The sequence below is a fragment of the Bos indicus x Bos taurus genome, chromosome 4, assembly GCF_003369695.1.
Source record: "Bos indicus x Bos taurus breed Angus x Brahman F1 hybrid chromosome 4, Bos_hybrid_MaternalHap_v2.0, whole genome shotgun sequence".
NCBI classification, from domain to species: Eukaryota; Metazoa; Chordata; class Mammalia; order Artiodactyla; family Bovidae; genus Bos; species Bos indicus x Bos taurus.
In genome coordinates this window covers 57,799,919-57,824,802 of record NC_040079.1, presented here as the reverse complement: position 1 = coordinate 57,824,802, position 24,884 = coordinate 57,799,919, and the positions used below count along the sequence as shown (strand labels likewise).

Sequence of the window (24,884 nt, the reverse complement as noted above, 5' to 3'; positions counted from 1 at the left end):
CATGGGATTCTCTCGGCAAGAATATTGGAGCGGGTTGCTGTGCCCTCTTCCAGGGGATCTTCCCAACCCAGGGATCGAACCTACATCTCTTACGTCTAACCTTCATGGGCAGGCAGGTTCTTTGTCACTAGTGCCACAAGGAAGCCCCAGTGACACTAGCTAATTGTCTTGTGCCTAGGGAGAAACTGGAAGGATGGTCACCAAAATAGTAAAAGTAGTTAGTTCTAGGTTATTTTTACTTTCCCTTTGAAGTCTTTATTTTTTAACTCGCCCCCACCCCCCCACACAGTGATCTGCATTATTTTTCTCAAATCTATAAAATTATTTTTTTAAAACAATCTCCCAGGAATCAGCACTTTTTTGTAATTTTTTGTTGCTAATTTCCTTTGTCTTTAAAAATTTTAAGGCAGATTTCGGATTGGGAAGGATTGGTTAATTAAATCTGCTTAATCAAATGTTAATGCTTAATGGGCATAGGAGCTATTAGTCCACGTGCAGTTGTTTTATAGACTATGAGTTGGTTTTTAGACTATGAAGAGAATAAATTCAAGGGCCTAAGAGAAATGTTATAAAATACTCCTGTAAAGCTTTGTATGTTTGCTATTAATTATCTTCATATTTTAATTATATACTTAATGCTTGATTTTACAGCTACTATTCTGTTTCAGTTGTTTAAAGGACTATATTACAGAGATGTCAGTCACAACATAAATTGTGTAGCTGTGCATTACTCAGTAATACACAACTTTATAGTGTGTGTGTATATATAAAGTTTTTTAAATGACTGTTTCCTACATGAAATGATTTAAATAAATTCATCAAAGTTTATAATGTTAAAGGCAGCCATCATAAAATGATATTTTGGAATAATTATAAAGATAATGTATATCTACTATCTTTTTTATTTTATCTTTTTTAGGTGATTTTAGCCTTCTGCTATCGCACATTTGTGGGAATAATGAATTTATTTGGGTTAGAAACTAAGACCTGCTGGAACGTGACCAGAATAGAACCTCTAAATGAAGTTCAAAGCTGTGAAGGCATGTTTCTTCCTAAAATGCTGCTGTATATTGTCATTAGTGTTTACGTAAACATTTTATAATATTATGACTCTCTAAGAATTATTATAAAGTACTATGATTGATTTTTTTCTTTAAAAAATTATAGAACTGATTCATCTAAATATTTACCTTTACCCTTTAAAATAATTTTTTGAGAAGGCAGTGTACTTACTAACATGAGTATTAATTTGGAATTTAATTTGAATATTAATATATATCTGTGTAAGGTCATACTGATTATAAGACATTCCTTCATTTCAGAAGGTACAGAAAAGGTTCTGAGGTGGCTTGAATATGTAAATTTGGGGGATGTAGATCAAATAGTCACAGTTCTATCTGTAATAGTTAATAAAGTTAATGTAAAAATTTAGTCATGCATAAATATTTAAAAATAAGACATATATAATAATAGATTACTTTAGAAGTTCTACTTTTTTGTGCTCTCACAGTCCACGAATAGTTCTTCATATACATCTTCTACATTAGTATTTCTGTCAGAGAACCACTTTTAGAATCATTTAACAGTTTTACAGAATCTGTAATTGTCATTGCTATTTAAGATATTTGTGATTTAGCACTATTACTATCTATATGTATAATGTTGTATGAAGTATGATGCTGTACCTTGAAACTTTTATTTGCAATCACATGTATCTACTTGCATAACACTTACATAGTTGTTTTTTTCTTTTTCATATTCCCTACAACATTGTTTTATATATATATTTTTTTCTATTAACTTGTGTGCAATCACATTCTGTTCTCAGAATATATCCTAAATCTGTATTTTCATGTTTCCCTTACATTTTTACTGATTCCCTCAGATGGTCTTTATAATATCTAAAACAGTGGTGGTAGAGGATATTTGAGGACATTTAAACTTTTTTGTTCAAGGGAATTGAGAGAATGTCTCATAAAATGAGAGATTCGGCCAGCATGGAAGGTAGAACCTTTTCGAGGGATGGGAAAAAATCACCTTATATATGTATATATGGTATTTATTAAGTTGCCACCTAGTGATAGGTTAGTATTGGCACTTGGGACCCTAAGATAAACCTGGTAAACATGGGGCCTTACCAGCATAGATTTTACAGCTTAAGAGGGATGTTAGCAGGTACAACTGTGGTGGATATTACAAACAAGGAAATAAAATTGCTGAGGATAAGAGAAGTGTTTGGAGAATAGGGACCAGCATATTCCAAAGTTCTGAAGCAAGAGAGAATTGAAAGAAAGCTAGACTTTCTTGAGCAGTTAGAGAAGAAAACATGGTGTGAAATGATGTTTGGAATGTAAACAAGAGTCAGATAACAGAACCATTTGCTGGCTAAGGATATTATAAGAATTTTGACAGATTTTTATTTTTAAAACATGATTTTGGCAATTACATGGAAAAGGTAATTAGTAAAGGACAAAAGTGAATTCAGTGAGTCCAGGTAGGAAACTATTTTGCTCTCAGCAAGTGATTGCAGGAAAGATAACTGGAAAATGAATGGATTTTAGAGAGAGGAGAAAGCAGAAATGAAAGGATTTGATGATTGATGGGAAAGAGGCTGGATTTATGTAATATTGTTGGATTTCTGGCTTAAGTAATTGAATCCTTCCATTCAAAATAGTAAGAAACATTATAAAAATAGCAGGTTTGAATTAATTCATTAATTTGAAGTATCTGAGAGATTCCAAAGTAGAGATGTCAAGTGGCTACCTATGTACATACATACAGGAATAAGACAGTTCTCATTTGAATGTAGACTTGGCATCATCTGTATGTAGATGGTAATTGGAACCACAGAAGTGAAAGAATTTCCTTAAGGAGAACATGCAGACTTAGAAAAGAAGAGGGCATATGACAGATCCTAAAGTAGTCCAACGTTGAAGGAGAGTGTGTATAGGAAGAGGAATTATTAGGACAGACTAAAAAGGAATGATCAGAGAAGTAGAAGAAATCAGAAAGGCTAGCCCTCAAATCCTGGCTCCACCAGTTACCTAAATAACTTTTGGCAGGTTAAGTTTTCTGTGTTGTTTTCTCAACCACTGAAAAACATTATTTTCACACCAGGTGATTTCAAAGATTTTTTCTGAGTATTATGTGAGATGATAGTGGAAAAGCACCTAGTGGATTATGTCTATGTCAATATATCCCATATGTACATGGTGTTTATACATGGAATGTACTAAGTATTATGGTCCTGGCTATACATAGTAATGGATCAGTTTATCTCCTATAGACTAAAGCTGTGCCTTAAGGTCAGGGGCCGTATCTTAGTCATCCAGGATAAAATTAATGTAGTGGATTTTCTCTTGTGCTTTATCAAGTAACTCTACAGACAGTTCTAGACACTGAACAATAGGAGCATCACCTAAATAAAATGAAGCACCAACTAATCATTACAGTATGATAATACTTCGGTGGAGAAAAATACAAATGTAACCAATAATACCTCATGTATGGGGAAAGTACTAATGTAACTATTAAGTAGAGCAGCAGTCTGAGCCACAGAGCTTTCAGCTAATTCATGAGCTCTTGATTACAAAGCACTGAGATAATTATGCTCAATTGCTATATAGTCATTTACTCATTAAATACTTAATAATCTGTGTCTTTTCAAAGGATTGGGAGACCCTGCTTGCTTTTATGTTGGTGTGATTTTTATTTTAAATGGAATAATGATGGGATTGTTCTTCATGTATGGTGCTTACCTGAGGTAAGATTACTGTATTAAAAGACATTTCAGTGGACTTTCTGACATTTGTTGATTAAATTAAAAGGATAATTAACAAGATTAATTGACTAACAGATGGAAACTTTTAGATTTTATTTTTTTCAAAAGTTTAGCCAAATATGCAGCCTCAAACTAGAGCTAGTCACTAAAATAAAGTCTTTAAGATATTAAAAGTTGTCCTTTTTATCCTTGTAGGGTAATCCAGACTTATGGATGTGGTATCCAAACTTACACTCATTAATTTGACAATTATTATTAGATGCCTGCTGTGACTGAGAGCACTATTCTATAGGAGCTAGGAATACAAAAACAAATAATCCCTGTCCTTATGGAATTTATAGTCTAGGAGGTAGACAAAATAAGACCACCCAATTGAAAACTGGAAAAAATATGGAAAGACATCTTCCAGAAGAGTTCCAGATTGCCAACAAACGTATATAAAGTTGATCACCGTATTAATTATCAGGAAAATACTCATTTTAACCACAGTGAGATACTATCTCACATCTACTAGATTGACAAAGGGCTTCTCTGCTGGCTCAGATGGTAAAGAATCTGCCTGCAAAGGAGGAGACCTGGGTTCAATCCCTGGGTTGGGAAAATTGACAACAGGAACTTTTATCCCCGGTTGGTGGACATATCAATTAGTACAACTATTTTGGAAAAACATAGTGCATTATCTAATCATTTGAAGATGTATATACCTTATAATTCAGCAATTCCAGTTTGAAGTAAATATGCCTAAGAAACTCTTCTACATGTACACCAGAAAGTATGTACAATAACATAACATCATTGTAGTAACTCCAAACTAAAAACAACTTAAACATCCCTCCACAGAGAAATGTACACATTGTAAGTTTATTAGTATAGGGAAATATTATACAACAGTGAGAATGAATGAGCTATAGGTACAAACATCAACGTGGAAAAAAATCTTACAAATATAATGTTGAATGAATCAAAGCAGGTACAAGATTTGAAAATACTGCAAAATTATATTTGTATAAAGTTTGAATACAGCTAAAAGTAAATGATAGTATGATGCATATAGAAGCAGTTATGTTGATAATTACAAAACTCAGGATAGTGCCTGTCTCAAGGGATGGCATGTGAGGTGTCAGGATGTGATCTGTTTTCTATTTCAGCGACATATGGTGGTTAAAAGAATATTCACTTTATAAGTGTTCTGTAAACTATCTGAAAACCTTAATGCACTTTTCCATATGTATGCTATATAGAAAAATATATAAACTCATCAGTATTTTGAGGGAAAAGAATTGCTTTTAGATTATGCTCACAGGCTTTAAGATGTTCTATTTTAAACAATAGTTTGTATTTATTATACTTTTTTCAAATTTGGAAAATTTTACACTAGACCAAGAGATTTTATTTTATTTTATTTTTTTTTAGGTTTGAGACAAGGTTTAATTGAAAAGGAAAATCCCACCACCTATTCACTTTTAAAGCATGAATTGCATTCAACACACAAATCCTTCATTATTCATACATGGAAATATGTGCTTAATGATTAAGTCTCTAAGGATTTGCTTGACAGAATAATCTAAATTTCTTCTTTTATTTTTTTTTATTTTTATTTTTTAAAAATTTTTTTTTTTTAATTTTATTTTATTTTTAAACTTTACATAATTGTATTAGTTTTGCCAAACATCAAATTTGGAAAATTTTACACTAGACCAAGACATTTTAAAACTTAGTATTTTTCATTAGGAAAGCTACCCATGAGGTGACAGTCTTCTCTAAATTAGTTACACAGTTCCAGGATATCAATACTTTATTAAGCTCCAGTCTTTAAGAAGGATATATCGATATAACATATGCTGACTATAAAAGTGTCACCAAAATTGTGAGGAGACTAGAAACTATGGCATACGAGGAACAAAAGAAATAGGGGTTTGGGGAGAAATTTTCTATTTCTTAACCATGGCTACTCTCCCCCTGTGGGCACTAACTTGGGACACAGGTATTCTGTTTCTATTCTTTTGGTGGTTAAAGATAAAACTTAAACATGCATATTTAACTTGACCAAGTCTAAAATTGATTGATATCTTTCCTCTTCTTTTTGATCAATACAAGAAATTTAGAACATTGTACTTGAAAACAGTTCCTAGCATCTTATAATTATTCTAACTATAATAATTAGAAGTTTAGTACTTATAGTACCCCTCCACAGTAGTCACCACTGTTTCTTTTATGTTGTCTAGTCTTCTTTAGATTTATCTACATGTTCCTAGTTTCTATATGCAGCATTTATTCTTGCTTCTCATACCTTCTTCCTCTCAATTCCTTCTCCAAAGTGTGCCCTTTGAATTTCCCTTAGTGAAAATCTCTTCAAGGTAAATTACTTCGAACTGGCTTTCCTCTACTTGTTTTGTTGAACTCATTCTTCTCCTTTTTTCAGTCATTAAACCAGTATTTGTCTTGAGAGTGTGAAGTTGTGTGTATAATGATGAACAATACTTTAAAGAAAGGCAACCTTAAGAAATGGTTCTTCATCTTTGATAATTATCAGGCATCCTTGATCTGAATTTTATGTTTTATAATGTTGTTCGTTGGGACTCAGCAAAGAATATTTGCAGTAGTTTAGATGGTTTGGTTCGGAGAAGGCAATGGCACCCCACTCCAATACTCCTGCCTGGAAAATCCCATGGACGGAGGAGCCTGCTAGGCTGCAGTCCATGGGGTCGCTGAGGGTTGGACACGACTGAGCGACTTTACTTTCACTTTTCACTTTCCTGCATTGGAGAAGGAAATGGCAACCCACTCCAGTGTTCTTGCCTGGAGAATCCCAGGGACGGGGGAGCCTGGTGGGCTGCCGTCTATGGGGTCGCACAGAGTCGGACACGACTGAAGTGACTTAGAAGATGGTTCAGTTACTGCTAAATGAAACTGTTAGACTCTTCATCTTTCAGTCACTGATATCCAATTTGATGACAAAAATTTTCCTCCACTCAGAATATTCAAAGAATGGAGTATATACACTTTAAAATGCTGTCCTGTGTTAAAAAATATTTTATGTTCACATCTAAGATTATACTTAGAAAATATTTTAAATACAATAAATTGTAAGATTCAGACTACTTTATATCTATACTTTGGATCCTTATACATTCAATAGTAAAACATCAACTACATGAGTACTTTTGCAATTTTTATTGTTATTTTATATGGTTTAGTATTGTGCCATTTTAAAATCTAAAATAATTTTGTGAAAAAGTCACTATATTTTACATGAATTTTGATTGTATATATATTTTTTTTACAGTGGGACTCAACTTGGAGGTATAATTACAGTTTTATGCTACTTTTTCAACCATGGAGAGGTTTGTTTTCTAGAAAATAATTTTTAGAAATAGAAGGGGCAGTATATTAAAGTAGTATTTAATTGTATCTTACTTAGGACTTTGCAATATTTTAAAGAAAGTTGTGTTGTAAGTTGTTATTTTAATCATATTGATCCACATTTTTTACATAGTAATTAGAATTTATGATGTAAAATATCTTGCCTGGTTTTTAGCATGTATATGTGTTACATATATTTTGTAGAAAAAGGAAATATTATACTTGTTGAGTTCAGGCACCTTATATACATTATCTCATATACTTCCATCAGACTTTTTAGAGAGGTGGTTGATATCTTCATAGTAGAAGATATGAAATTGAAATTTGGAGTGGTTAAATTACAAAGTCAAGATTCCACATTGACTCCATGATGAAGCTAGGTTTCCTCTTATCCTTCTCTCTGGCTCTAAAACCTCACTTCTATTATTTCATGATCCTTTTAATAACACAAGCTGAATTCAAAACAGAAATTAACTTAGTAACTCAGTCCACCAAAACAGGATTCACCTAAAAAGAACTCATGAAAACTTATTTAGAATATGATAGATTTATTCAACAAAACAAGTATAAAATGTGTGCCAGGTTCTGTGTTAGATGCTGAGGTTTTGGCAGTGAAAAGTGGAAGAATCTTGACTGCTAGTTTTTGGAATCAAAATATGTAATATCTTATGGCAGAGATTGTATAGGATAGAAGTCTGTATCCATTACGTTGGGAAAAGTAGATACGCAGTTATTTTTAAAAAATCAGTTAGACTAATGTGTGCTAAGTCGCTTCAGTCATGTCCGACTGTGTGTGACCCTGTGGACTGTAGTCTGCCAGGCTCCTCTGTCCATGGGATTCTCCAGGCAAGAATGCTAGAGTAGGTTGCCGTGCCTTCCTCCAGGGGATCTTTCCGACTCAAGGATCGAGCCTGTATCTCCCATCTCCTGCATTGACAGGCAGGTTGTTTCCCACTAGCACCACCTGGGAAGGGAATCATAAAATTATACATAAATATCTTAAATGTATTAACTTAAATATATTGTCAATCAACAATGTGTTATACAAAAAAAATGTGTCTTGTCTTTATGCAAAGACAAGGCTTTTCTTTTGAGTATGCATTATGTTTTAATCTTCTTATACATATTGTATGTAATTCATCTTCCAAGGTTTACAATTTGGTTTCCTGTAGGAAGAGCAATGAATTTTAAGACTCTTGCAAGGTTATAAGAGTTTAGATTCTTTTCTAGAATTTCAGAATTCTTTATATAAAATTTTGTACTATTCCCATCCATTTATCTGGGTTTACCTGGTGGCTCAGATGGTAATGAATCTGCCTGCTGCGCTGGAGACCCCAGTTCAACCCCTGGGTTGGGAAGATTTTCTGGAGAAGAGAATGGCTACCGACTCCAGTATTCTTGCCTGCAGAGTTCCATGGACAGAGGAGCCTGACTGGCTACAGTCCATGAGATCACAGTCCCATTTGTCTTGAAAATAGTTTTAAAGACTGTATGAAATTTATTGATAATTAACACTTACATTTTAAACATCATATCAGTGATTCCCAAATACTCCTTGTTGTTTTTAGAAGTTTGCAGTTAACTCTTCCAAAGGTATATTTCACAAATTCAAAGACAATCTTAATTATTTATAGAATATGTCTGTACTCATTATACTTGTCATGTACAAACTCTTGGTGTTTGTGAATGCCCTAGGTGACATTTGTTAATTTTTTTCTGAGCATGCATAAATCCCAAAGCCCTGGGGTGCCACAGTTATCACTGCAGAGCTGGAATGTGGATCTGGCTTGTTGTTCCCAGAATCCTCACTGCTCCTAACCCTATCATCTTCTTTGTCCTTTGGGTGTCCTTACATTTGACCTGATCTATCTTTCACTTGTTTCTGGACTTGGTAATTAATGGCTCTCTACCTAGTGACTATGTCCTATAAGAGTACTTCAAAAACTGAGAAGCTATACAGGTATTCAGAAATAAATAAGCCTAATACGAAAATTACTAAGACCAGCCAAGGCCAACCTACCCATGATTATTAATTAATGATGTTTATTGCAATGGAACATAGAGTAAAGTAAGCATTTTTTGATTTCAGGCCACTCGGGTGATGTGGACACCACCTCTCCGGGAAAGTTTTTCATATCCGTTTCTTGTACTTCAGATGTACATCTTAACTGTGATTCTCAGGTAATTTTAATTTGTAAAACAAATCTAGACACATTATGAGTTTCTCAAAATTACTTCAACCTATTGTTATAGTTACTAAATTTAGGTTCAGTTTTTAAATATTATTCAAAATTGTGTCCAGTTTAAAAAAAAATCTAAAATCACTATGTAAAAAAAATTGCTTTCCACTTAAAATAGTTTAGGCTACAGATTTTAAATAATCACATTATGTTTTAATAAACCAATATGTATGTGATCATATATATTTGGTAAAGTTTCACGTATCACAGTAATCCATTCAGCATCACAGTAATCCGAGTCCATGTCACAACCACTGATGCTGAAGAAGCTGAAGTTGACCAGTTCTATGAAGACCTACAAGGCCTTCTGGAACTAACAACATAAAAGATGTCCTTTTCATCATAGGGGATTGGGATGCAAAAGTAAGAAGTCAAGAGATACCTAGGATAACAGGCAAGTTTGGCCTTGCAGCACAAAATGAAGAAGCAGGGCAAAGCCTAACTGAATTCTGCCAAGAGAATGTACTGGTGATAGCAAACACCCTTTCCCAACAACACAAGAGATGACTCTATACATGGACATCACTAAATGGTCAATACCAAAATCAGATTGATTGTATTCTTTGCAGCTGAAGATCGAGAAGTTCTATACGGTCGGCAAAAACAAGACCTGGAGCTGACTGTGGCTGAGATCATCAGCTGTTTATAGGAAAATTCAGGCTTTAGCTAAAGAAAGGTGGCAAAACTACTAGGCTATTCAGGTATGACCTAAATCCAATCCCTTATGATTATACAGTGGAGATGACAACAGATTCAAGGGATTAGATCTACTGAACAGAGTGCCTGAAGGACTATGGGACGGAGGTTCATACAGGAGACAGTGACCAAAACCATCCCAAAGAAAAAGAAATGCAAGAAGGCAAAGTGGCAGTCTGAGGAGGCTTTACAAATAGCTGAAGGAAGAAGAGAAGCAGAAAGCAAGGGAGATAGGGAAAGATATACCCAACTGAATGCAGAGTTCCAGAGACTAGCAGGGAGAGACAAGAAGGCTTCTTCATTGAACAATGCAAAGAAATAGAAGAAAACAATAGAATGGGAAAGACTGGAGATCTTGTCAAAACAATTGAAGATATCAAAGGAACATTTCATCCAAGGATGGGCACGATAAAGGACAGAAATGGTAAAGACCTAACAGAGTCAGAAGAGATTAAAAAGAGGTGGTGGCAAGAATACACAAAAGAACTGTACAAAAAAGGTCTTAATGACCCAGATGCCCATAAAGCTGTGGTCATTCACCTAGAGCCAGACACCCTGGAGTGTGAAGTCAAGTGGGCTTGAGGAAGCATTGCTACCAATAAGGGGCTTCCCTGATAGCTCAATTGGTAAAGAATCCACCTGCAATGCAGGAGACCCCAGTTCTATTCCTGGGTCAGGAAGATCCCCTGGAGAAGGGAAAGGCTACCCACTCTAGTATTCTGGCCTAGAGAATTTCATGGGGTCGCAAAGAGTTGGACATGACTGAGTAGTTGGACACTACCAATAAAGCAGTGGAGGTGATGGAATTCCTGAACTATTTCAAATCCTAAAAGATAAGGCTGTTGAACTACTGCACTCAATATGTCAGCAAATTTGGAAAACCCAGTAGTGGCCACCAGACTGGAAAAGGTAACTCTTCATCCCAATTCCAAAGAAGGTCTGTGTTGAAAAATGTTCGAACTACCGGACAACTGTGCTCACTTTCCCTGCTAGTAAGCTTATGCTCAAAATCCTTTAAGGTAGGCTTCAGCAGTACATGAATTGAGAACTTCCAGATGTACAAGCTAGGTTTAGAAAAGGCAAAGGAACCAGAGATCAAGTTGCCAACATTCATTGGATCATGGAGAAAGCAAGGGAATTCCAGAAAAACATGTATTTCTGTTTCACTGACTACACTAAAACTTTTTATTATGTGGGTCTAAACAAACTGTGGAAAATTCTTAAACATATGGGAATACCAGACCATCTTACTTGTCTCTTGAGAAACCTACAACAGTTAGAACCTTACATGGAAAAACTGACTGGTTCAAAATTAGTAAAGGAGTATGACAAGCCTGCATATTGTTACCCTGCTTATTTAACTTATGTGCAGAGTACATAATGCAAAATGCTGGGCTGGATGAGTTACAAGCTGGAATCAAGATTGCCAGGAGAAATACTCACAGCCTCATATAAGCTGTGATACCACTCCAATGGCAGAAAGTGAAGAGGAACTAAAGAGCCTCTTGATGAGGGTGAAAGGAGAGTGAAAAAACTGGCTTAACACTCAGCATTAAAAAAAAAAAAAAAACCCAAGGTCATGGCATCTGGTCCCATCACTTTATGACAAATAGAAGGGGGAAAAGTGGAAGCAGTGGCAAATTTTCCTCTTCTTGGGCTCTAAAAATCACTGCAGATGATGACTGCAGCCTTGAAATTAGAAGAAGCTTGCTTCTTGGAAGGAAAGTTATGACAAATCTAGGCAGTGTATTAAAAAGCAAAGACATCACTTTGCTGACAAAGGTCCATATAGTCAAAGCCATGTTCTTTCCAATAGTCATGTACAGATATGAGAGGTGGACCATAAGGAAGGCAGAGCACCAAAGATATGATGCTTTTGAACTGTGGTATTGGAGAAGACTCCCAAGAGTCCCTTGGATAGTAAGGAGATCAAACCAGTCAGTCCTAAAGGAAATCAATCCTGAATACTCATTGGAGGGACTGATGCTGAAGTTGAAGCTCCAGTACTTTGGCCACCTGGTGAAAAGAGCAGACTCATTGGAAAAGACCCTGATGCTGGGAAAGATTGAAGGCAAAAGGAGAAGAGGGCGACAGAGGATGAAGTGGGTGCCAGCACCAATTCATTCAGTGGACGTGAACTTGGGCAAACTCCAGGAGATAGTGAGGGTCAGGGAGGCCTGGAGTGCTGCAATCCATGGGGTCAGAGTCGAACATGACATAGCCACTGAACAACAAGAAAGATTCAAAGGGTTTTGAGAAGCTAATACTTTTTCCCCTCAATCCTCTTGTACTCTGACTCATTGTTTTCAATCTGTGGTTTTGATGAAGCATGAAATAAGTGTTTGATGCACAAATGAATTTGAGAAATGTTGAGTTAGATAAGGAGTATCCATGTTCATATGTTTATTAATATTTCTGAACTACAGATATTTCTATAGGTTTAACCAAGGTTTCATCTCATCTTATTTTCCTGGACATATATTTTGGTTGGGATTAACGTTATAAGCATGTCAGAAAATTTGAAAGTCTGAGCAACAACATCAGAAGCATAAATAGTAGAATGCTATAAATAACTTTATCACATAGATAGGTTTCATAGAATGTTATTGAGATCTATCACTGAATGAAATAGTGATCACTATCCCCTCCAAACTCCCAGAGAAATGGGATAGTGATCATTATTAATGATCACTTATTAGTACCCTTCAGATTTTGCCCATATTAAGATCATGTGTGTGCATCTTCTTTATTTCTGGAAACCATAAATTTGTTAATGCAGCACACATACACAAATGTCTGAATATACACTTAATATAGTAAAATGCCACTGAAAAACAGAGACCATGCTACATTTATCTCTTTAACCATGGAGCACTTAGCACACTGTCTTGTAGCCATTTAAAGCCCTTTATATGTTCACTTAAAGAAGATATATAAAGGGAAACTGGGGTAGTAACAACCTCTAAAAAGGTGCAGACTACCTTACGTACATGGAAGGTTTTTTTTGTATTGAATTTGGATTTGGGAATCTAATTTTTATCCATTTATTTTCCATTTATTTAAATTTTTTAAAGTGATATTAGTCTGGCCAGGCAGATATTTCATGGAAGGAAATACGTGAATTAGAACACTTAGAATTGTATGCTGGAATGCACGTGTTATACTCCATACTTTCAGTTCAGTTCAGTTTAGTCACTGAGTTGTGTCCGACTCTTTGTGACCCCATGGACTACAGCTCGCCAAGCCTCCCTGTCCATCACCAGCTCCCAGAGCTTACTCAAATTCATGTCCATTGAGTCGGTGATGCCATCCAACCATCTCATCCTCTGTCGTCCCCTACTCCTCCTGCCCTCAATCTTTCCCAGCATCAGGGTCTTTTCAAATGAGTGAGCTCTTTGCATCAGGTGGTCAAAGTATTGGAGTTTCAGCTTCAGCATCACTTTCCAATGAATATTCAGGACTGATTTCCTTTAGGATGGACTTTAGCCAAAAGTAATTTTTATTTTATAACCATAACTGAGTACTTAATGTATTTTGTGCTATATTACTAAAGTGTGATCATTAAAATTTTTACTTTTGAAAATTTATGTACCATATTATAACAGTGTATCACCTTTAGAAAAATAACAGAGTTTTATAATTTACACAAAATGTTTGCATTTCTTTTTTTCATATTCTAAAAGATATTAAAGTCTTATATGGCAAAAGGTATTGGTTACTGATACATCGCATAATTGAAAAATGGACAACTTAAATTTCAATATGCATTAGTTTAACTGTATTCCAGAATCATTCCTTTGAAGTCATTGTTGAAAATGACCTTTAAATTTCTCTCTTAGTCGTTAGCTTATAATTTCACCAGCACTTAACATTTTTCAAAACTTAAAAGTGGTGGTATATGAAAGCTACTGCTGCTCATATAATATAAATATCTCGAGGTATGCAAAGTCAGTTCACATTCTATTTTCTGACCTTCTTGATGGAGTAGTAAATGTCTAATGTCATGCATCATTACAGGAAAATAAATTTTAGTTGAATATAGTTGTTTTACATTATTGTATTAGTTTTAGGTATACAGAAGTGTGATTCATTATTTTTATGGATTATACTCCATTAAAAGTTAACTACAAAATAATGACTGTAATTATTGTGCTATATGTTTAAAATACTTACTGATAAACTAGATACAATATCTTATTTAAAGCTCTAATTTTGATTGTTTTATTATAAGCATTTTTATAATTCAAATATTTTGTTCTTTTTAATGTGTTTTTAAAAGTTAACTGTATTTTGTTATCTTACATCAAAGGTAAGGGGATCATTAGATTTTAACATTTTGCAACCAGTCTTTCGGCTCAATGATAGGCTACTTTTATATATAGTAAAACTTATTGGTGTCAATTCTCTTCATTAAGGACCACGAACAATAGCAGAAGGCACTTTATTGCACTCTGCCTTTCCAATGTTGCTTTTATGCTTCCCTGGCAATTTGCTCAGTTTATACTTTTTACACAGGTAAGATGATTTTAAACTTATTTAAGTTGAATGCAAGATGTACTTGGTTGTTTCCATCGAAAAAAATTTTTTGTTGACGTATAGTTGATTTACAATGATGTACTTGGTTGTTTCCATCGAAAAAATTTTTTGTTGACGTATAGTTGATTTACAATGCTGTGCTAATTTCTGCTATACAGCAGAGTGACTCAGTTATACACATATATGCATTCTTTTATAAATGTTCTTTTTTATTTTGGAGAAATTTTAAATATGATTATATTTGTGTCCTAATAGATTTTCAAAATATTGAATGATTATAAAGTTGACATACATGTTTGATTTTTTTAAAAATTACGTAATCCTACCTTCTGTTAATATGTTGGTTAGGCCGATATTAAAGGTCAACCTGTAAAATGGGATTTTTGCTCTTATTTTAATTCATAATTTTTCCTATTGGTATTCGAAGTGATCTCTGTAATTCTACCTGTAGATTCTCCTTTTGCCTGAGTAATCATTTTAGGTGCCAAGCTGCGTAACGTGATAAGGGCCACTTAAACTATTCATGCTAGGGGATTTCTGCTTCTAATCCAGCTAAATGTTGGCTCTTTTGTCTGAAGAGCAGAATCTTACTGGACACCATTTCTCAGAGCTTTAATCTTGATATTATGGAGTAAACTGAGACCATATCCTGTTACCCCAAACAACTAAGTAATTAATGTCAAGAAACTGAGCTGGGGAAGCAGAAAGTGAAAGTGTTCATCACTCAGTTCAGTTCAGTCGCTCAGTCATGTCCAACTCTTAGGGACCCCATGGACCGCAGCACACCAGACCTCTCTGTCCATCACCAACTCCCGAAGTTCACCCAAACTCATGTCCATTGAGTCGGTGATGCCATCCAACCATCTTGTCCTCTGTGGTCCCCCTTCTCCTCCTGCCCTCAATCTCGTGCGTCAGGGTCTTTTCAAATGAGTCAGCTCTTCTCATCAGGTGGTCTCTTGCCAGCTATTTCTGGCCTCATGGACTATAGCCCACCAGGATCCTCTGTCTATGGAATTCTCCAGCCAAGCATACTGGAGTGGGTTGCTATTTCCTACTCTGGGGTATCTTCGTGACCCAGGGATCAAACCTGGTTCTTCCACACTGCGGTCAGATTCTTTACCATCTGAGCCACCAGGGATGCAGAGTAAAAGATCAATTTTGATGAAATTTCCTACTATGAATTTTTGTTAGAACTCCTTTCCCCTTAGCTAACAAACACTGATAATGTGTAAAGACATTCTTTATTGGCAGTGAGAAGTTCTGCCAAGAATCTTTTGTATGTGGAATTGTCTATAAAAAATGAAGTTATAATCTCAATTTAGTTTATGCCACATGTCTAAAGCATATTTAGAATCTTCACTCTGTCTTACTTCCTTATATTTGATCTATAACTATTAATAACACGGAATTTCTATGGTTTTCATTATTTGCATATGCCAGCATAGTAGAATAGATTTCCAATGTCCATCATTTTGCAAGCAAGTGTATTAATTTAGTGGTGCTGATGAAACTGTTTAGTTCTTTGGGTAATTTTGATATTGCCTTAATGGTTTTTTATCCATTCAAAAGATATACTAGACTTTTATTTTTTTAATTTTTTATTGAGCTATTATTAACATTTTGTAAAGTTAAAGTGTACAGTGTATTGATTTGATACATTATTATATTACAGTATGATTATCACCTGATTAGTATCATAGTGTTAGTTAACACCTCTATCAAGTCACAAAATTATTATTTCATTTTTGTGGTGAGAGCATTTAAGATCTAGTCTCTTAGCAACTGTGACTTATCTAGTATAGTATTGACTATAATAACTCTGCAGTACATTAGATCTCCAGGACTTACTCATCTTCTCAGTTCAGTCTCGCTCAGTTGTGTCCGACTCTGCGAATCATCTTCTAGTTGCAAATTTATGCGCTTTGTCCAACATCTCTCTCATTCCCCTACCCCCAAGCCCCCAATCAACATTCTACTCTCTGTTTTGACAAGTTTGGCTTTTTTAGATTCCACATAAGGTGATATGAAGTGTTGAGTTGGCCAGAAAGTTCGTTTGGTTTTTTTCCTGTGAGAAGTTACCAGAAACCAAACAAACTTTTTGGCCAACCTAGTCTTTATCTGAATTCTCTCACTTAGTATAATGCCCTCAAGGTCCATCTGTGTTGTCACAAATGGCAGGATTTCCTTCTTTCTCATGGTTGAGTATTATTCCATAGTGTGTGTGTGTATACACTTCTTCTGTATCCATTCATCTATTGATGGACACTTAGTTTGTTTTCATACCTTGGCTATTGTGAATATAGATGTGCAGGGATCTCTTCAATACTCTGTTTTCATTTCCTCTGGAATATGTACCCAGAAGTGGGATTGCTGGATCATATGGTAGTTGTATTTTAAATTTTTTGAGGAAACTCCATACTGTTTTCCATAGTGGCTCCACCAGTTTACATTTCTACTAACAGCGCATGCAATACAACCAGTTAATCCTAAAGGAAATCAGTCCTGAATATTCAGTGGAAGGACTGATTCTGAAGCTGAAACTCCGATAGTTTGGCCACGTGATGTGAAGAACCGACTCATTGGAAAAGACCTTGATCCTGGGAAAGATTGAAGGCAGGAGGAGAAGGGGACAACAGAGGATGGGATGGTTGGATGGCATCACTTACGTGATGGACATGAGTTTGAGTAGGCTCTGGGACTTAGTAATGGACAGGGAATCCTGGCTTGCTGCAGTCCATGGGGTCACAAAGAGTCAGACACGACTGAGTGAATGAACTGAACTCAACAGTGCATGCACAAGTGTTCCCTTTCCTCCACATCCTCACCAACATTTGTTTTCTTTTGTCTTCTTGATAATAGCCATTCTAATACATGTGAGCAGATATCTCATTGTGGATTTGATTTCATTTCCTGATAGTTAGTGATGTTGAGAGGAGAAGGCAATGGCACCCCACTCCAATACTCTTGCCTGGAAAATCCCATGGGTGGAGGAGCTTGGTAGGCTGCAGTCCATGGGGTTGCTAAGAGTTGGAAAAAACTGAGCAACTTCACTTTCACTTTTCTCTTTCATGCATTGGAGAAGGAAATGGCGACCCACTCCAGTGTTCTTGCCCGGAGAATCCCAGGGACTGCAGAGCCTGGTGGGCTGCCGTCTATGGGGTCGCACAGAGTCGGACACGACTGAAGTGACTTAGCAGCAGCAGCAGCAGTGATGTTGAGTGTCTTTTCATGTATCTGTTGGCCAATTGGATGTCTTCTTTCAAAAAATATTCATTTTTCTTCTACCAATTTTTAATCATTTTTTGTTATTGAGTTGTGGAGTTCTTTATGCATTTGGGATATTAATCTTTCACCTAATATGTGCTCTGCAGATATTTTCTCCCATTGCATAGGTTGCCTTTTCTTTCTTTTTTTTTTGGTGTGCATGAGGTTTTTTAGTTTGATATAGTTTCACTTGTTGATTTTTGCTTTTGTTGCTTGTGTTTTTGGTGTTACCATCCAAAAGATCATTGAAAAGACCGAGGTCAGGGAGCTTATTCCCCAGGTTTTCTTCTAAAAGTTTTGTGGCATCTGGTTTTATATTTAAGTCTTTAAAATTCATTTTAATTATTTTTTGTGAATGATGTGGATAGAAGTCCAATTTTATGAGAATATCCAGTTTTCTCGCCACCATTTATTTAAGACATTATCTTTCCCCCTAAGTATTCTTGGTTTCTGTGTCAAATATTAGTTGACTGTATATACATGGGTTTATTTCTGGCCACTCAGTCTGTTCCACTGGTATGTATATTATTTATTCCTGAACTGTACTGTTTTGATTTCTATAGTTGATAGTGTAATGGCAACTTCTTTTTTTCTCTTTCTGCTTTTGGGGTTCTCTCTGTCTCTGATTTTTGACAGTTTCATCATGGTGTGCTTTAGGGAAGGTCTTTTTGAGTCATAGTGATCGGGTGATTTATTAGCTTTGTGAACTTGAATGTCCAGATTTCTTTGTAGGTTTGGAAGTTCTCAACTGTTATTTCTTTAAATAAACTTTCTACCTCTTCTCTTTCTCTTCTCATAAAACTCCAGTGATTCTGATGTTTGATCATTTGATGTTTTCATATAGATCAGGTAGGCTTTCTTCACTGTTTTTTCATTGTTTTTTTCTTTGTTCTCCTCTGATAGAGTATTTCAGGAGTTCCTATCTAACTCACTGTTTTGTCTGCTGTTTGGTCTCTTCTGATGTTGATACTCTGTTGCATTTTTCATTTCATTGATTGAATTCTTCAGTTCCAGAATTTGTTTGGTTCTTTTAAAAATAATTTTTATCTCTTTGTTAATCTTCTCATGTTGTTCATATACTGTTTTCCTAATTTCATTGAATTGTGTTTCTGTGTTTTCTTGTAGCTCATTGAGTTTCCACAAAAATAATTTTGAATTCTTTATCAGGTAAATCATAGAGTTCTGGGTAGTTGATCAATAGAATAAACCTGTAACAATTTATGCATTCTGTGACTCTGAGGTTCTGTGGCCTTTCTTGAGCTTGCTCCATGAGGCACTTGATAATGTGTTGAAAAGAGGTTTGCTGAGACATTTGTGTCCTTGCCTTTTCCCCACACCACCAGCAAGTAAGTTTCTTTAGGGTGAAGATAGCATTGGTCCTCTGGTATCCATTGAATAGATTTGAATTTATAGCCTCGTTTCCAGAAAACTGTACTTTAAGCTCCAAGCAATTAAGTTGTAAGCAAAATTCACGGAAACTATATTCAGGTAAATTGGTTGTTATTTGGAAGTCATCAACCATCTCCAACTGGTACTTCTTGAAATAAAAATTTCTTTGGAATTCTTTTTTTTTTTTTTTAAACTTTACAATATTGTATTGGTTTTGCCAAATATCGAAATGAATCCGCCACAGGTATACATGTGTTCCCCATCCTGAACCCTCCTCCCTCCTCCCTCCCCATACCATCCCTCTGGGTCGTCCCAGTGCACCAGCCCCAAGCATCCAGTATCGTGCATCAAACCTGGACTGGCGACTCGTTTCATACATGATATTATACATGTTTCAATGCCATTCTCCCAAATCTTCCCACCCTCTCCTTCTCCCACAGAGTCCATAAGACTGTTCTATACATCAGTGTCTCTTTTGCTGTCTCGTACACAGGGTTATTGTTACCATCTTTCTAAATTCCATATATATATGCGTTAGTATACTGTATTGGTGTTTTTCTTTCTGGCTTACTTCACTCTGTATAATAGGCTCCAGTTTCATCCACCTCATCAGAACTGATTCAAATGTATTCTTTTTAATGGCTGAGTAATACTCCATTGTGTATATGTACCACAGCTTTCTTATCCATTCATCTGCTGATGGACATCTAGGTTGCTTCCATGTCCTGGCTATTATAAACAGTGCTGCGATGAACATTGGGGGTACACGTGTCTCTTTCCCTTCTGGTTTCCTCAGTGTGTATGCCCAGAAGTGGGATTGCTGGATCATAAGGCAGTTCTATTTCCAGTTTTTTAAGGAATCTCCACACTGTTCTCCATAGTGGCTGTACTAGTTTGCATTCCCACCAACAGTGTAAGAGGGTTCCCTTTTCTCCACATCCTCTCCAGCATTTATTGCTTGTAGACTTTTGGATCGCAGCCATTCTGGCTGGCGTGAAATGGTACCTCATAGTGGTTTTGATTTGCATTTCTCTGATAATGAGTGATGTTGAGCATCTTTTCATGTGTTTGTTAGCCATCTGTATGTCTTCTTTGGAGAAATGTCTATGTAGTTCTTTGGCCCATTTTTTGATTGGGTCATTTATTTTTCTGGAATTGAGCCATAGGAGTTGCTTGTATATTTTTGAGATTAGTTGTTTGTCAGTTGCTTCATTTGCTATTATTTTCTCCCATTCTGAATTCTTAAATTAATTATCCATCATTGTTTTACTTCTACAACAAATCCGTAATCTGGTCACTGCTGAATGTTAAGTTGCATGGGAGTTTTCAAAGGCCCAAACAAAAGAATTCCTGGGTCCAGTCATAATTGTGATTGTGAATGCAGTCATCTAAAATACAAGAAATGTTAATATTGTAATTCACAGGTGAGCTCTGCAATTTTTAATGAAATAAAATACAGCCAGAATAAAATGTCATATAGTTAGAATCATAGATCATGTCACTTTTTTAGACTGTCTTCTTTCACTTAGGCATATGTATTTTAGGTTCCTCCATGTCTTTTCATGAAATGATAGCTTGTTTCTTTTCACTGATGAATAGTATTCCATTGTCTGAATGTACCACAGTTTGTTTATCCATTCACCTCTTGAAACGATCGTGACTAGTCACCAAATAACATGATTTGGGATTCTATAAAAATTCATGTGAAGGTTTTGAGTGGGCAAAAGATTTCAGCTCAGTTGGGTAAGTGCCCAGGATTGTGATTGATGGGCTGTATGGTAAGACTGATTTTGTAAGAAATTGCCAGTTGTGTCAAGGTTTTGAATTTTGGCCACTCTAATAGGTGTGTAGAAGTATCTTGTTTTTCTGATTTACAGTTCCCTAATGTAGTATTGTCTTTTGCATCCTTATATATGCTTAGTTGCTCTCTGCGTATCTTCTTTGATTAGGTATTTGTTCTGATATTTTGCCCATTTTTAAATTGGGTTATTTGTTTTCTTATTTCTGAGTTTTGAGAGTTCTTAGTATTTACATGCTAGACCTTTATTAGATATGAGTTATGTAATGATTTTCTCACAATACCTGGCTTGTCTTTTAGTTTTTTTAATAGTGTCTTTTGTGGAGCTGGAATTTTTAATTTTAAGGAAGCTCAGTTTTATCAGTTTTTTTCCATGAATCATGCGTATGCTTGTCTATCTAAAAACTCATCCTTAAACAAGATCACCTTGATTTTCTCCTATATTATCTTTTAGAAGTTTTTTAGTCTGTGTTCTACATTTAAATCTAAGATAAATTTGAGTCAGTGTTTTGAAAGACGTAATGTATAGATCTAGATTTTTTTTTTAATACATGCATGTCCAAGTCTTCCAGCACATTTTACTGAAAAGACTGTCATTTCTCCACTGAATTACCTTTGCTCTGTTGTCAAAGCTCAGTTGCCTCTGATTGTGTGGATCTGTTTTGAGACCTTCTATTTTATTCCTTTGGCCAGTTTGTTTATTTTTTCTCCAGTACCACGATGTCTTGATTACAGAAACTTTATAGTAAGTCTTAAAGTCAGTCAGTTTCATACTCTATTTGAGTGTTTACTCTTTACCTTTGGTTATAAGCAGTTTTTACTACGACATGTCTAAGTGTGGTTAGGTTTTATTTGTTATAATTTAGCCTTTGCTGGGGGTTAGTAATACTTTATGAATCAGGGCTTGATTTTTTTTTTTTTCTGTAGATTTTGGGAACTTCTCAGGTACAGTGTCTTTTAAGTATAAATCCCTCAACCCTTTCTGAGATATAAAGTATGATCTTTACACTGTATGTTTTACATGTCTTGTGTTCTTTCATATGTTGTTCATCCTTTTGCCACTTTATACTTTCTTCTGATCCTTCTTCCAATTTATCACTTGTTTGCTTGCGTTTCACCTGCTTTTAAACCTATCTTTGACTTCTTACTATTGATTATTGTAATACTAGTTGTACATTTTTATTTTATTTTTTATGGCTTTCAGTACCCTCCTGGAATTTTCAATCTTCTGTATTATTTCTGTGCATATGTGAAACATAAAGTCTATGTCTGATGATACCACACATGTTTTTGAGTGATTTGTGAGCTAAGATATAGTTTTTACATTTTTATAATGTTGTTTAAAAAACATAGAAGAATATACAATTGAGTCTGTATGTGGCCTATAAATCATAATACATTTACTATCTGACTTTTTCCATAAAAAGTTTGCTGACCCCTGAACTAGATTTAGATTCTTCTTAGATCTGTTGATGTTGTCTTAGTGATAATGTCATATCTCCTCCTATATCTGATTAGTTTTGATATGGCATTGGACATTGTACATGAACAATTTGAGTTCAATAGAGTTAATTTGAGACTATGATGATATTCACTTCTTTCAGAGAAAATTAAATTTTCTTCCAGCAGGCAAATACAGGGACTAACAATCTTTAATCATACTCCTGCAATCAGAGAATGAGATAATTCAAAGATGGGATTCAGTATTTTGGAGGGATGCTTTGATTTCTGGTTGCTTCTCATCTAGGGGCTTCCCAGGTAGCTTAGCGGTAAGGAATCCACCTGCCAATGCAGAGACACAGGAGACATGGGTTCAATCCCTGTGTTGGGAAGATTCCCTGGAGGAGGAAATGGCAACCCACTCCAGTATCCTTGCCTGGAGAATATCTGGACAGAGGAACACTGGGGGCTGCAGGCCATGGGGTTGCAAAGAGTGAGACGTGACTGAGCGACTGAGCACTCACGCTTACAGTATAACTCTTCAAAGTCCCAACCAAATCTTGAGGACTTAGCAGGGATCTCACTCTTGGGATTACCTGACTGCTGAGTATGTAGAAACCTCTCAACTGCCTCTCAGCTGGCAGGCATCTGCTGCTGATGGAATTGGCAGATGCCTCTGGAAGAAACGTGATCCAAAATGTCATGCTCATCTGTGTAGATTTCTATCTTTTCTCTGCTCTTACCTTCCTAATTCTTTTATGCCTTATAGGTTGTTGTTGTGTAGTTGCTAAGTCGTGTCTGACTCTTTTGCAACCCAATAGGCTATAGCCTGCCAGGCTCCTCTGTCCATGTGATTTCCCAGGCAAGAATACTGGAGTGGATTGCCATTTTCTTCTCCAGGGTATCTTCCCAAGCCAGGAATTGAACCCATGTCTCCTGCTTGGCAAGTGGATTCTTTATCAATGAGTCACTGGGAAGCCTTTCATACAGGTAGTTTTAGTATTTTTTTGAGCTGTTCTAGTCATTAGTGAGGAGGTTGGTTCACATTATTCTGACTCTAATTATTAGAAATATGACTGTCCTCTTACAATTACTTTGCTAATGAATAGGGAAATGCTTTTCTACATTTTTTTCACTTCTGCTTTTTTATGTTTTTATTTCAGATAGCCTCATTATTTCCTATGTATGTTGTGGGGTACATTGAGCCAAACAAGTTTCAAAAGATAATTCATGCAAACATGGTAATGTTTTAAATACTTATAAGTCATATATTAAAATAAGATTTCAGAGTTTATAAAATAGAACTGACTGTGTTATATATCTCCTCTCAGGTAGTGTTTAATACATATGATGTTGATAATATTAGAAGGATAACTGAATGACATATTAGAGCAACTATACTTTCAACTAGACTGCAGATGTTTTGTACTCAATGAAACTTTAAAATCTTTTGTTTTATTATTATTGTTGCTACTTTTGAAACTGCCTTTTCTCTCTGAGGCCAGAGATTTTTAATACTTTGCAGGACTGTAAATTTTTTCCATTGTTGTTTTTATATTAGTTTCCAAACACATCTCCTTTAAGAAAATAAAAAATGAAAATCTTTAATAAGAATGTAAAATAAAACTTCCTTATTGAGAGAAGTCCTCAAGTAGTTTAACAAAACTCAGATTAGAAAACTAATACTTATAACTAAGTCTTTCTTTTTATATCACTCCATTATTAAATCAGTAGAAATAATAGTTTTTTCTTTATACTACTACTACTACTAAGTCGCTTCAGTCGTGTCCGACTCTGTGCGACCCCATAGACGGCAGCCCACCAGGCTCCCCCGTCCCTGAGATTCTCCAGGCAAGAACACTGGAGTGGGTTGCCATTTCCTTCTCCAATGCATAAAAGTGGAAAGTGAAAGTGAAGTCGCTCAGTCGTGTCTGACTCTTAACGACCCCATGGACTGTAGCCTACCAGGCTCCTCTGTCCATGGGATTTTCCAGGCAAGAGTACTGGAGTGGGGTGCCATTGCTTTTTCTTTGTGCCAGGTTGCAAATGAGAAAAAAATTAAATTCTGTTATATAGTATTTATGGTGTTGAAGATACTTACAGCCTGTCAGTGTGTTGAAATTCTGTTATCACTTGGTCAAGATCTATTTATTAATATTCTATGCAAATAAAGTTTATATTAGAAATGACTGTATCCTTGTAGACAAAGTATGAATTATGATATTTATTTAATAACTATAAAATGTATTTTTTTCAATTTTCAGATTTCAGTTTTGCTTTGTTTTGTATTCATGTTTGGAAATCCAATGTATTTATCTTCTTACTATTCTTCATCTCTGATAATAACATTGGTGAGTGTTTGTTAAGCTCATAAAGA

General features: G+C 35.4%; 1 protein-coding gene across 1 annotated transcript in view; it reads left to right on the top strand.

Annotated features, from left to right (window-relative positions):
• DPY19L2 (dpy-19 like 2) overlaps positions 1-24,884 on the top strand; it is a 92,978-nt gene that overhangs the window by 22,395 nt on the left and 45,699 nt on the right. Inside the window, exons 5-11 of the mRNA XM_027539512.1 lie at positions 920-1,040; positions 3,670-3,763; positions 7,068-7,125; positions 9,234-9,325; positions 14,496-14,595; positions 23,671-23,748; positions 24,772-24,858. Of these exons, the coding sequence (XP_027395313.1) occupies positions 920-1,040; positions 3,670-3,763; positions 7,068-7,125; positions 9,234-9,325; positions 14,496-14,595; positions 23,671-23,748; positions 24,772-24,858 (630 nt within the window). The remainder of the gene's footprint in view (positions 1-919; positions 1,041-3,669; positions 3,764-7,067; positions 7,126-9,233; positions 9,326-14,495; positions 14,596-23,670; positions 23,749-24,771; positions 24,859-24,884) is intronic.